General features: G+C 42.3%; 1 protein-coding gene across 2 annotated transcripts in view; it reads right to left on the reverse strand.

Moving 5' to 3' along the window:
* Window positions 1–11824, reverse strand: part of bltp3a (bridge-like lipid transfer protein family member 3A) — a 108597-nt gene extending 96773 nt beyond the window's left edge. For both annotated transcript variants that reach the window (XM_060845542.1, XM_060845540.1), the window contains exon 1: window positions 11624–11824. In XM_060845542.1, the coding sequence (XP_060701525.1) occupies window positions 11624–11667 (44 nt within the window). In that variant the 5' untranslated portion in view covers window positions 11668–11824. The remainder of the gene's footprint in view (window positions 1–11623) is intronic.
* Between the last annotated feature and the right edge of the window lie 3086 nt (window positions 11825–14910).

Raw genomic sequence — 14910 nt, forward strand, 5'->3', positions numbered from 1 at the left:
CTTGTAGAACGTTTCAGAGAACACCTCTGGGACACCCGCACCAACCAACCCAACCGCCCCGTGGCTTAACACTTTCACTCCCCCTCCCACTCCACCAAGGACATGCAGGTCCTTGGTTTCCTCCATCACCAGACCATGGCAACACGACACCTAGAGGAAGAGCACCTCATCTTCCACCTAGGAACCCTCCAACCACAAGGGATGAATGCAGATTTCTCTAGCTTTCCCATTTCCCCTTCTCCCCTCCCCCTCTCAGTCCCAACCCTCAGACTCAGAACCGCCTTCTTGACCTGCAATCTTCTTCCCAATCCCTCCGCCCCCCAACCCCTCTCCAGCCTATCACCCTCACCTTAACCTCCTTCTACCTTTCTATTCCCAACACCCCTCCTCCAAGTCCCTCCTCCCTACCTTTTATCCTAGCCGGCTTGGCACACCCTCCTCATTCCTGAAGGGCTTATGCCCGAAACGTCAATTCTCCTGTTCCTTTGATGCTGCCTGACCTGTTGTGCTTTTCCAGCAACACATTAAGCTCTGATCTCCAGTCCTCACTTTCTCCAAAGATATTCTATGTCTAGACTTCCAAAAAGGAATTTTCTAAAAAGGTGCTATACAATAACTTAGCAGGCAATATAAGTGTTCATGGACTAGAGATAATAGCATAGACAGAGAACTGGTTAAATGGACAGGAAGCAAGCAGACCATTTTCAAATTGGCTGACAATGAAAAGAGAAGGAATGCATCAAGGATGAGGCTGGTACCTCAGCTATTTACAATCTGTACTGACTTGAATGAAAAAGATACAATTAAAGTTATCAGTGTCCCATCAGATCATAAGGATTGCTTTGCCACAAGAGAAAGACAACTGTGGGAGTTGAGCCAGAGGGTCACCATGTCTCAGACGAGGAAACAGGGTGAGAAGAGGAGTCCTTTGTGACAGTCTCAACTGGCGTAGAAATTGAAGCCATGCAAACCAGATATCTAGCCACTGAACTAACCAATCCCCTGGCCTCAGTGAAGAGACAGTGTCGGGTATCTACATTTGATGTTCTTAAATCCATGTGAATAGGTAAGCTGTGGGAGCTCACTGCGGTTGCAAAGAGACATTGAACGATTAACTGAACAAGCAACAAGATTGCATAATGTTACATAGACATGAGGTATTAGTCTTAAGAAAAAAATGTTTTCAAAAGGCATGACACTGGTATTCAATATATTGTTGATATTCAGACAGATTTGCATTTGCTTGTACAAGGCACAGTCAGTATACAGCTGCAGCCAATAATTAGTAAGGCAATTGGCATGTTGGCCTTCGTTGCAAGGAGAGTGGAATAAATGAATAAAGCAGTCTCGCTAAAATTATACAGTTGCTAAAAACATATGCAATGTAATGTTATAACTCAACCCACATTGAAATCACTTGACTCTAAAATTCAGCAACTGAAATACAGATCAACGTTTCCTCATTAAATTTTCCCTCACATTGTACCAGAATTAGAAGGGGCCTAATACACTGACAGGGAGATTTATGAGAACTGCTCAGGAGGATTTAAACTAGTAAGGTGGGGTGTTTGAGACCCTGGCCAATACGAGTAAAGAAATCAATCCGAGACTGGTATAGTTGGGAAAAGGTGCGAGTCAAACAGGCAGGAACAAAGCAGAGAACAAGGTAAGACTGATAAAGTAAACTGCATTTATTTCAATGCAAAAGGCCTAACAGGGAAGGCAAATGAACTCAGGGCATGGTTAGGAACATCGTCCTGGGATATGATAGCAATTATGGAGACACAATTAGCAAATAGGGATGGACAGGACCGGCAGCTTAATATTACAGGATACAAATGCTATAGGAAGGATAGAAGGGGCGGGGGTCAAGATAGGAGGGGGTGTGACGTTTTTGATAAGGGATAACAATACGGCTGTACTTAGACAGAATATTCCTGGGATAACATCCAAGGAAGTTATTGGGTGGAATTGAGAAATAAGAAAGGGATGATTATCTTACTGGTATGATACTATTGACCCCACAGTGGTCAGCACGAAATTGAAAAACAAATTTGCCAGGAGATCTCAGTTACCTGTAAGAATAACAGGGTGGTTACTGGAAGGGATATTAACTTTCCAAACAGACTGGGACTGCCAATGTGAAGGATTTAAATAGAGAGGAGTTTGAAATGTTCTGATTCAGTATGTGGATGTACCTACTAGAGAAGGTGCAAAACTTGACCTGCTCTTGGGAAATAAGGCAGGGCAGGCAACTGAGGTGTCAGTGGGGGAGCACTTTGAGGCCAGCGACCATAACTCTATTAGTTTCAACATAGTGATGAAAAAGGATAGACCAGATCTAAAAGTTGAAGTTCTAAATTGGAAGAAGACAACTTTGACAGTATTAGGCAAGAACTTACAAATGTTGATTGGGGGTGGATGTTCGCAGGTAAAGCAATGGCTGGAAAATGGGAAGCCTTCAGAAATGAGATAGTGAGAGTCCAGGGACAGTCTGTCCCTGTTGGGGTGAAAGACGAAGGTGGTAGGTGTAGGGAATGCTGGATGACTGGAGAAACTGAGGTTTTGGTTAAGAAAAAGAATGAAGCATAAGTTACGCATACACAACAGAGATCAAGTGACTCCTTATAACAGTATAATTACAATTGGAGTATACTTATGAGGGAAACCAGGAGGGCAAAAAAACAGAGACATGAGATAGATTTGGAGAATAGGATTAAGAAGAAACCAAAGCGATTCTTTAAATACATTAACGATAAAAGAACTAGGCAGAGAACAGGGCCCCTCCAACATGATCAAGGCTGCCTTTATGTTGAACGCAGCAGAGGAGAGAGATACGAAATGAGTATTTTGCATTACTATTACTGTGAAGAAGCACATGGAAGAAAAACAATGTGGGGAAATAGATGGTGACAGCTTGAAAAATGTCCATATTACAGAAGAGGTGGTGCTGGATATCTTAAAATGCATAAAAGTGGAGAAATTCACAGGACTTGAACAGGTGTATTCTAGACCTCTGTGGGAAGCGATTGCTGCACCCCTTGCTGAGGTATTTTTATCATCGACAGTCACAGGTAAGATGCTGGAACTCTCGAAGTTGGCTAACGTGGTGCCACTATGTAAGAAAGGAAAAGCCAGGGAACTATAGACTGGTGAGCCTGACATCAGTAATGGGCAGGTTGTTGGAGGAAATCCGGAGAAACAGGATTTACATGTATTTGGAAAGGTATAGGGATAGTCAACATGACTTTGGATGTGTTAAATCATGTCTCATTAACTTGGAGTTTTTTGAAGTAGTAATGAAGAGGATTGACGACGGCAGGGTGGTGGACGAGATCTAGATGGACTTCAGTAAGGCATTCAACAAGGTTCCTTATGATAGGCTAGTAAGCAAGGTTAGATCTCATGGAATACAAGCAGAACTGGCCACTTGGATAAAGAACTGACTCAAATGTAGTAGGCAGTGGGTGGTAGTAGAGGATTGCCTTTCAGACAGGAGGCCTGTGATCAGTGGTGTGCCACAATGATAACAAAATTGAAGGTGTAATGGACAGTGAAGAAGGTTATCTCAGTACAACAGGATCTTGATCAGATGGGTCAATGGGCAGAGGAGTGACAGATGAAGTTTAATTTAAATAAATGGGTGGTGCTGCATTTTGGAAAGGCAAATCAAGGCAGGATTCGTACACTTCATGGTAAGGTTTGGGGAGTGCTGCTGAACAAAGAGACCTTGGAGTGTAGGTTTGTAGTTCCTTAAAGATGGAGTCATAGGTAGATAGGATAGTGAAGGCGATGTTTGCCATGCTTCCCTTTGTTGGTCAGAGCACTGAGTGCAAGAGTTGGGAGGCCTCATTGCTGTTATACAGGACACTGGTTAGGCCCCTTTTGGAATATTGTGTGCAATTCTGGTCTCTCTCCGATTGGAAAGATGTTGTGAAACTTGGAAGGGTTCAGAAAAGATTTACAAGGGATGTTGCCAGGGTTGGAGGATCTGAGCTCTTGGGAGAGGCTGGATAGGCTGGGGCTGTTTTCACTGGCGCTGAGGGGTGACGTTATAGAGGTTTATAAAATCATGAGGGGCAAAGATAGGATAAATAAACAAAAGTCTTTTCCCTGATGTGGGGGAGTCCAGCAGTAGAGGGCATATGTTTAGGGTGAAGGGGAAAAGATATAAAAAGGGACATAAGGGGCAATTTTTTCACACAGAGGGTGGTGCGTGCATGGAATGAGCTGCCACAGGAAGTGGTGGAGGCTAGTACAATTGCAACATTTAAAAGCCATTTGGATGGGTATATGAATAGGGAGGGTTTAGAAGGATATGACCAGGTGCTGCAAATGGAAGTAGATGAGGTTAGGATACCTGGTCAGCATGGAAGAGTCGGATCCAAGTGTCTATTTCTGTGCCTTACATCTTTATGACTAGCTATTTATTGTAAAATGCAAGCTAAATGTTGCAGCAGACAGTTCTGAAAATGTGGGAAATAAAATGAACTATTGTCCCTTCAATCATCTAAACGATATTCTTCAAAAACCATGTACATGGTTTAGATAAAAATTAAAACTCTACTTGAAGTAACTGCTGTACTGCAAATGTGCAAAACTCTCATGCCTGCTGGGTTTGGATTTCTCAGACATCTCAAATGTGACAAGTAACAAAGAATGCCACTAATTTCATTGAGACTACCAGTGTGAAAGTACTCAAAACTGGTTAAAAAAAAGGATGTTTCAGCCCATATGCTCCCACACAACTCTTCTGCTTAATGAATCAAATCATCCTTTTAAAAAGCAATGTATTTGGGTTCTTGTCTACAAAATCCATGATCAAAATGTAAAATTGCACATTGTGGAACCTCCAAAAAGTATATCAAACATTATACCAGTAGATCGGAACAAAGTAGTGCCCGATATACCCATCTGTTCCGGGTTTTTACTTTTCTTCCCTACCATGACAATTCTCGAGTAAGTTGACAAACATGGTGACAAAATAAAAGGTCCAGTTTAATTTCAGGATAACTAAATGTATGGAAGGAGATAGAATTTTGTTTCACTTTGAATCTGTGTAATTCAGCTTTTCAGACAATGGCTATTCTCAAGCTTAGCAAAGATATTGAATTGAATCAATTCAGTTTGGCAGATGCCAGAAGTTACAGTTTCATCTAAATTATGAAGCATGACCAACTTAGTCTACTGCCTCAAAAAAGGTCTCAATATTTAAAAGTGCAGATCACGGGACAAAACATGAGTGTCTCAGTTAGACTTTAAAGCAGAACAGGCACATGAAAAAGGACCATTAGTTTTTCAAAGGCAATGGAAATATTACTAAAAAGATTACAATTTAGAGAAATTCATATTTTTAACCACCAACAGCTGGTAAAATTCGGCTCCCAAAAAAAAAGCTGCAATTCTTTTCTTAAGAACTATTGTCCCTATCTTTTATATCATCTGGAATTTTAACCATTGGAAATAAGCTATGCTATGCAGTCCTCAAAACAGTAAAGTCAGACTGACTTCAAAGAGCAAGATAGTTTACAACTCTTACGCAGGGGAGTTAGGGTAACTGTTGAACATTTTGCAACCATTCATGATGGCACTCAATTTTGACTTCATATTTGACCAGTTTCAAACGGCCCAGTTTTAACTTAATTGCTGTCTTTTCCTCATCACGAAGGGCAAACAGGCAAGGGTAGACCATCCTATAATGAACAGCGCTTCAACTGTTAACTCTATAGTGTCATGTTCTTAGCTGATGTGATTACTGAACAAGTCAGATTACAAAATGAGAACTAATTTAATTGACAAGAAGTTTTATTTTTGAAATTGGTTTACCCCACAGTGGTCAGTCACTGAAACTTCTCATAAGTTGCTAGTGTACTCTTAAAAGAAGAAACATTATAATACAGAAAGGAAAATTCACTAACATTGTTGTAGTAAGACAACAGTATAATCAGAAATGGAGATTCAACCATCATCTTACAAACATGCAAACCTCAGTGAATGGTCAAATTGTCTCCACTTTTGATTCTTTGCTCAGTTTGCACAGCTGCTCCCTGTTTCCAGAGTTCCTATTACCAATTTCTTAACATTTTGAGAAATCATTCACAGGTTTCCCAAACCCTCAGCTTCAAGCAGTTTGCTCCTTCTGGAGTTTTCTTCCAAGTCACTCAGGACTTCTTCCATCAGCTGACTGTTCAGACTACTAAATTTGACAGCACCTTGTCACTTTTTTTTTGAAGCTGTACATATGTTCTGGCCTTCTGGATGGCTGTCATTGCAATAAGTAACATCAGTATTATTCTTCTTCTCTTCAAAGCCTTGCTGCTAATTAAAACACCATAAAAAAATTCTTAAAATTTTTCAGCTTAAGAGATTTGTGTTATCAAAATTTCAGATAATCTGATGCTATTCCAGGTTTCAGTTTCATATTTGTATTCCAAGTCCTTCCCTTCTCAACACAACATAGAAATGCAACTTTAAGCTATACTGAACATGGTCCTGTTCATTTTCGCACCCAAGCCACCAAATAATCATTTTTTTTGTGACAGAAGCACTCTTCCCTCGAAATCACAAAGTTCCACCTTTCAGTTCCACTCCATAACCTGACCACATTCCACAGACTGATATTTATGAGCTGTACTGGAGTAACGTAGTACATCCAGCAATGCAAATTTTTTGATAAAAGATGAAATCAAGGCCCCGTAGACTCAAGCACACAAATGCAAGCTGTTTCAGTGAAAATTCTCAACCAAAGCTAAAAAACAATTTACTGACAATTAATCTCACTAACTTTAAGATTTTGATATGCACTAAAACTTTGTTTCTTTCCTCTAAATAGCTCAAGTTGAGAATTTCTTCAGCTATGATGCACTTGAGAATCCCTAAGGATGCAAATAACCTATTTTAATGCAAATCTGTTCTCTTTACAAAAGGAGATGGCACAGACAAAATGTGACATGTGGAGCAACTAAAAAAAAACCAATAATTCCCCACTTGATGGGTTCCAGCTTGCAGTGGTACTATCACAAGCACCAAGCAGAGGTGTGACTTAATTAAGCATTACAGAATGCATTCTGAACAGAGTATGATAAAATGTATGATATTGGGTGTTTGTGACACTTGAACCATTCAGCACATCTGTTCATGGTCCAGTTGGAGTTCACATTTTTATACAACAGTATGAATTAGGTTTCACTTCCTCCAGTATGATTCTTGAGAATTTTATAAGCACATTCATGTTTGTAGAAGAAGAAGCCACAAACTAGCACTAAAATTATCTTAGTAAATTGTACTAAGAGTTTACATGACAATGGTTCCAAATTTCAATACACACACCATTAGAAACCCACTACAAAAAAGTCCAGGTCACATGAGGATGATTATGCAGAACTGTTCACTTGGCATAAAGCACATGTAGGAAACACTGATATCAGTATGTCAGTGACACTTTAAAGTTTTGAAAGATGTCATCATTTCCTTGCTCCACCACCCATATTAAAGCCTTATAACGAGTGGTCAGTTATGTTCAGTCGTTAAAATTATCCTCACCTCCAACACTAAAGCACATGAAAAAGGATATCCATTTGGTGCAAAATCAAAGGACTGCAGTCCTTGCACACGTGCTTTCAATGGACACATTAAACAGATTGTATTTCCTGCCAGTACTGTTGGACAGCATTAGAATTTGAGCTTCTGCAGAGACTTAAACTGATATCCAATACACAAGTCAGTTTATGTAGGAAATCCTAAAATTTCTCACCAACTTAAACTAGACCTAAGCACCCATTAAGCCATGATAACACGTGGAACAGATCTGTTCCACATTATTGAATTACATCAAAGATTCACAACATGGGTCAGGTAAGGCACAGAAAGTATAATTATCCGAGAGCACTGGTGACTAAAAATAATATCAGGAAGCATTGGATCATAAATGTGCAATGAAGACATGTCATTAATAGCCTTATAGAAAAAGGAACTTATCAGAAAGTGACCATGATACATTCGAATGTTTTGAGACTTGGAAAGCAATTTGGTGAACCTGAAACTGGAGTCATGAAACTTGATTGAATGATACAAATGACAGCATCTTAACAGAATGTCTGTTTTGTCTTCTGGAAAATTCTAGAATTAGTGGCACACTTTAAAAATCATGTTTCCATTTAAGACAGATGAGGAGAAATTTGTTCTTAGAGGCAGAGTCTTTGGAACTCGGCTCCTCAAAAAAAGGCTGTGGAAAAAAAAGTTTTTGGGGTATTTTTGAAGCACTGAGGAAATGCTACAAAAATCCAGCCTAGAAATAGTGTTCAAATGGCATAAGTCATGTGAGCTAAATGAAGAACACAGGGGAAAACTTCCATCAATGTTGCAGCAGTTAAAGAGGCCACTTTTTGTTTATTTATTGATTTTTACTTTGAGTCAAAGAACCTTTTTGGTTTAACAGAGTGAAGAAAACTTTACTCTATTTAACCTGGTGCTGTTGCCATCACAGGAGTGCTTGAAGGGTGGTCGTGGTGGTGGATGGCAAGGGGCGAGCATTCTGACTTTTTTTGCTTCTAAGCTGTGTTTAAAACAGCAGAGGGTTGTTGTTCAGACTGGAGGCCCGTGACCATTGGGTCCCCTGTTGTTTGCCATTTATATAAATGATTTGGATGAGAAGATATGAGAGATGGTTAGTAAGATTGTGGATGACACCAAAATTGGTGGTATAACAGACAGTGAAGGTAGTTGTCAAACAGTATAACGGGACTTTGATCAACTAGGCCAGTGGAGCAAGGGATGGCAGATGGATTTTAATTTACCTCAATGAAAGGAGTTGCATTTTGCTAACACAAATCAGGGCAGGACAGCGCTTGGGAGTGTTGTCAAAGAGGCATCTCAGGTTTTAGGTACATAGTTCCTTGAAAATGATGTCATAAGTAAAAGGTGGTGAAGGCAGAATTTGGCACTCTTGGCCTCATTGTTCAGAGCATTGAATGCTGGAGTGGGGGTATCATGTTACAGCCAAACAAGACATTGGTGAGGCCACACTTGGAGTGTTGCATACAATTCTGGTCACCCTGCTACAAGGAGGATGTAAGTAAACTGAAAAAAGTGTGCAAAAAGACTTCACAAGATTGTCATAAAGACTGGAAAGTTTTATTTACAAGTAAAGGCTGGATAGGCTGGGGCTTGTTTCAGAGGCTGAGGAATGATTTTATAGAGGTTTACAAAATCATGAGGGGCATAGATAAGAGGAGTACTCAAGGTCTCCCAGAATACAGGAGTCCAAAACTAGAGAGTGTAGATTTAAAGTGAGGGGGAAAAATTTCAGAAGAGATCGGAGGGGCAATTTTGTTTTTCAGAGGGTGGTGAATAAATGGAATGAGCTTTCAGAGGAAGTGGTAGAGATGGATAAAATTTCAATATTTAAAAGACATCTAGTCAGATGCATACATAGGAAGGGTTCACCTGGAAATGAAAAAACACAGTCAAATAGTTCAATTTTGGAAATCTGGTCAACAAGGACAAGTTGGGCTGAAGGGCTAGTTTCTGTTGCGAGACTCTTGGGCTCTCATCATGAGTGTCATCATTCTGTTGCAGTCTTGTCAGTATCCATTACTAGCTAAAAAATAGTGGTGAACTTAGCGAATTAAAACAATGCACTCTCTAGATTGTTACCCCACAATTTTTCTCTCTTTTTTCATTAAGATGCAAACACTTAAGATCTCAGGTTTAGAAACTGAATAGAGAGATGATGGGCAAGTCAATCACAAAGGGCAGAGTTATAATCTTGTTTCGCCATTGAAATTTTGGCTGCTAAAGACCCAAGCTCTGGAGTTCCTTCATTCAACTTCTCCTTCTGCAGAACTGAAGCATTCGTGTAACCGTTCAGGAGGAAGTGTGAAACCTGAAAGGGTTCAGAAAAAGACTTACAAGGATGTTGCCAGAGTTGGAGGATTTGAGTTACAGGGAGAAGTTGAATAGGTTAGGGCTGTTTTCCCTGCAGCGTCAGAGGCTGCGAGGTGACCTTATAGAGGTTTACAAAATCATGAGGGGCATTGAAAGGATAAATAGACAAAGTATTTTCCCTGGGGTGGGGAGTCCAGGGGCATAGGTTTAGGGTGAGAGGGAAAAGATATAAGATAGACTTAAGGGGCAACTTTTTCACTCAGAGGGTGGTATGCATACAGAATGAGATGCCAAAGGAAATGGAGGAGGCTGGTGGAATGACAACATTTAAAAGGCATCTGGATGGGTATATGAATAGGAAGGGTTTGGAGGGATATGAGCTAGGTGCTGGCAGTTGGGACTAGATTGGACTGGGATATCTGGTTGGCATGGACAGATTGGATCACAGGGTCTGTTTCCGTGCTGTGCATCTCTATGATTCTAAGACTCTAAGTGGGTACTGCAGATACTGAAGATTAGAGTCAAGATTAGAGGGGTGCAGGAAAAGCACAGCAGGTCAGACAGCATCAGAGGAGCAGGAAAATCGACGTTTCGGGCAAAAGGTCTTCCATCAGGAATGAGACTTGTGCCTGAAACGTCAATGTTCCTGCTCCTCGGATGCTGCCTGACCTGCTGTGCTTTTCCAGCAACACTCTAATCACCAAACTGGTCAGCCAGGTTTCTCTCAGTGACATTTTTTTCACATCACGTCACTCGAATTTTAAACAAAAAATGAATTCTCGTAGACCGACCAAAAGGTCTAAAACGAACACGGACCAAAAAAAAATTCCCGCAGACAATCATCCGCCACCAACTCAACCTTCAGAAACTTGTGAAAAGGGAGAAACTATTGGCCATTCGATCTCAGTGACCGCGACCACAACGTGTTTGGTTTTAATTTAAGCTGAATCAATACTCGTGGAGTAAAATGTGTAAGACTCCGAATCAAATATAAGCGGAGTGTAAGTAGTTTAAAGGTTATCATCTCCCCTCAACGGCGACAATTCAGGGCCGTCTCCGGAGCGAAGCTAAACCACAGCCCGTTGCTTAGAGCCGCCTTTCAGATCATGGACAGTGCGGGTCCCCAGCTCCCACACACCCGTAACCCCCAGCGGGAGGCCGGGGGGGGGGGGGGGGCAGCCCGGCCTTCCCCCCGCACGGACAGTCCGGCCTCCCCCTCCCGCACGGACAGTCCGGCCTCCCCCCGCCGCACGGACAGTCCGGCCTCCCCCTCCCGCACGGACAGTCCGGCCTCCCCCCGCCGCACGGACAGTCCGGCCTCCCCCCGCCGCACGGACAGTCCGGCCTCCCCCCGCCGCACGGACAGTCCGGCCTCCCCCTCCCGCACGGACAGTCCGGCCTCCCCCTCCCGCACGGACAGTCCGGCCTTTCCCCCCCCCGCCGCACGGACAGTCCGGCCTTTCCCCCCCCGCCGCACGGACAGTCCGGCCTTTCCCCCCCCGCCGCACGGACAGTCCGGCCTCCCCCCGCCGCACGGACAGTCCGGCCTTTCCCCCCCCCCTCCCGCACGGACAGTCCGGCCTTTCCCCCCCCCCTCCCGCACGGACAGTCCGGCCTTTCCCCCCCCCCTCCCGCACGGACAGTCCGGCCTTTCCCCCCCCCCTCCCGCACGGACAGTCCGGCCTTTCCCCCCCCGCCGCACGGACAGTCCGACTCCAGCCCCGGCCCCGCCCCCTACCTGGACAGGTGCTTCAGGATTTGCTTCTTGATGAGGCCGGCCATGCTGCACTCGGCTCCGGGACCACAGCGGCCGGTCAGCTCTTTAAATAACGTCCGGCCATGCCTCGGCGGTGCCCAATGGCTGAGGCCGTGGTCAGCCCACCGCCGCCCGCCTTCCTGCCTTCACTCCTCCGCCGCGAAAAGGCCGCACACTCCGGGCAAGATGGGCCGGCGGCGGGCGGTGGGGGAGTGGGGGGCGGCGCCTGGGAGCCGCAGTGCGCCACCTGCTGCCCAGCGCTCGCTCAACATCCCAGTACATCGTGAGAAAACACCAGGGGGTTCCCTTAAACTCAATGTTTCCCAAGCTTGGCTCAAGCAGGTTGTGCCTGACACCTTTCACTCTTTTTGAGAGATCTGCTTTCGTAAGAAATAAAACACATTTGAACTCACTCCTCCTGATGGATTTTACTCCATGCCGTGTCGTTCATAATAACTTGTCATTCAAAATTCGCAGGCTCCCTCCAGTGTTTAACCCAGGGAGTATTCTTAATGTGTGGCCCCTGTGTCTTCAGAATATCCTTGGTGGACGCTGACCATGTCCTCACAACTTATCCGACATCTGCAAACGTAGGATTCACAGCGAAGGAGTCGGAGGCAGGAACCAAGGCTGAATTTGCCTTGCCAAGCTTTTGGAAGTTCTTCATTAACAAACAGACAGCTAACACAACAAAGTTAATTCTCCACTGAGTATGTTTCTTTCTCCTGAACGTAACGTGTGATGGCACTGCAGGAGGACAAACATTTTTGTACAAGTGGAAAAAAGAAAGACTATTACCAGGCTGTCCTTCGAATATGTTTGTTTTTTTACGCTGTGTGAGTTGCTGGTGATGATGACGATTGCTTTAAGTGGAGGAAAATACAGGGCGCGCATCAGAGGAAAACAATTTCCTTGTTTCACTACAAGAATCTCTTACAGTGAACAAGATATAATTTATTGTATGTTAACAAATTGTTGCAGGTTATATTGATATGACAGACATTGTTCCAGAGACTTTGAGGAGGACCTGATGTTGGGTCTCACTCCTTTCGGATTGTCAGCTGTTCTCCCCCCAAGTCCAGAGGATATCATCATAATACCTATGATACTGTGCAATATTAAACCTTTGAGATTGATATGCCACACAGACTATTTGAGTCTTAAGTGAACACATACCTGGTATTGGTGGAAGCTATAAACAGGCCACTGACCTTCTAAAATACAGGATTTACTAGAGTATAAAAGAAGAACCGTTGGAACTAAAAATAGGATATACTGGAAATATTCAATAAACCAAACAGCTTTGTGAAGAGAGAAAAGCTTTTAATAATTCAGTTTGATGATCAGAGCAGGAAAAAGTGAAAGATGAGCCTTACTTAAAGTAAGTATTGAAGGCTAGAAGGGAGGAGAGATTAGAACAAAGAGTCAATAATAGACTAGAAATCAGGACAGATTAAATAAGAAAAGGAATAATGGTGCACAGTGGATGATAAAGCGAGTAAAGAGAGAAAATATGTGTCCAGTCTCCCATTGAAATAGGAAGTTGTTACCAATGACGGCAGTGTGAAAAATAAAATTAAAAAATCACATAACAAAATAGGATGCAAAATTTTTGAATTCATTGTTGAATCAAGAAGACTGCAGTGTCTAATTGTGAAATGAAACATTATTTTTCAAGCTCATGTTGAACTTATTGAAACAGGTGGCACAGTGACCTGCTGCCTCACAGCGCCAGAGACCTGGGTTCAATTCCCACCTCAGATGACTTTCTGCGTGGAGTTTGCACATTCTCCCCGTGTCTGCATGGGTTTCCTTCCAAGTCCAAAAATGTGCAGGTTAGGTGAATTGGCCATGCTAAATTGCCCGTAGTATTAGGTGAAGGAGTAAGTGTAGGGGAATGGGTCTGGTGGGTTGCAGATCGGTGTGGACTTGTTGGGCCGAAGGGCCTGTTTCCACACTGTAAGGAATTGAAAATGGCAAATGTGTGATATGTTGAATGCAGAGCTTGGTGGGTAGAAAGTGAGACTAAGGGATACTGTACCCTTGCATTCAACATCATTTGCCATTTTCACATGAAGAAAAGGTTCTTGAAGAAGCTGGGGAAGCGCACGACTGTTCAGGTGGAGGTGGGGAGACCTCAATGGACTATTCATGCAGTTGGCTTCACTGGACCCTTAGAATATGCTGTGCTCCATATCTTTCATCGCAACTAGCAAAGAACCCCTCTAGTGCTTGTCTAATGTCCAGTACTGGGTGAGCAGAGGTTTCTTCCCAGTGAATATTAGAATGAATAAAGAGGGAGAAAACCTTAAATAAATATCAATATGGACAGTAAGAGCTACTTTTGATATATAAAAGGAAGAGAGAGCCCAGAGTGAATAGAGACCCCCTAAGACAATGTGGCTGGGGAAATAATAATGGGGAACCAGGAAAACTAGTTGTTGAATAGATACTTTACATCTTTCTTCACTTTAGAAGACACTAATAGAATTCCAAAAATACTGAATTGGACAAAAAAGGGAGAGTAAATAAGTATAACTTTTACAAAAGAAAATGTAGTAAGGAAACTAATGGGGTGAAAGAGTAATAAATCCCCTGGACCCTTAGAATATGCTGGTAATAATCTTCGAAGAATATTTAGGTTTTGGAAAATTGTGGGAGAATTGGAATTGTAGCATCTTTATTCAAAAGGAAAGATGACAAAAACAGATAATATACAGCAGTTATCTTAACATCTTTCAATGGGAAAATGTCAGAGTCAGTTATAAGTAATGAACTAGCAGAGCATGGCTTCATGAAGAGGAAATCATGCTTGACAAATTTATTACAGTCTTTTTGAAGAAAACATTCTAGATAGATAAAGGGGAAGCAGTGACTGTAATATATTTGGTTTTCAAGAGGTGTTTGATAAGCTACTGCAGGTTAGATTATTCAATAAGACAAGATTTCATTGTGTTGAAAGTAAAATATTAGGATGGTTAGAGGATTGGCTAACTAATACAGAACAGAGACTTTGGATAAAGGAGTTATTTTCAGGATGGCATCCTTTAACAGTAGGGTGCCACAGGGATCAGTGCTGGGATCACAATAATTTTTTTTATATAAAATATATTTTTATGAAGGAAAAATAGATTTTTAAATATTACAACAAATGCAAAACAATGCAATTCAAAACCGTACAAAAATAATACAAAACTAAACTAAACCCAAATAATAAAAAAATTTCCCCAGCCCACCCTCCTATACGAATGTATAAACATATATAGAGA

Source organism: Hemiscyllium ocellatum, chromosome 26 (genome assembly GCF_020745735.1).
Source record: "Hemiscyllium ocellatum isolate sHemOce1 chromosome 26, sHemOce1.pat.X.cur, whole genome shotgun sequence".
Taxonomy (NCBI): Eukaryota; Metazoa; Chordata; class Chondrichthyes; order Orectolobiformes; family Hemiscylliidae; genus Hemiscyllium; species Hemiscyllium ocellatum.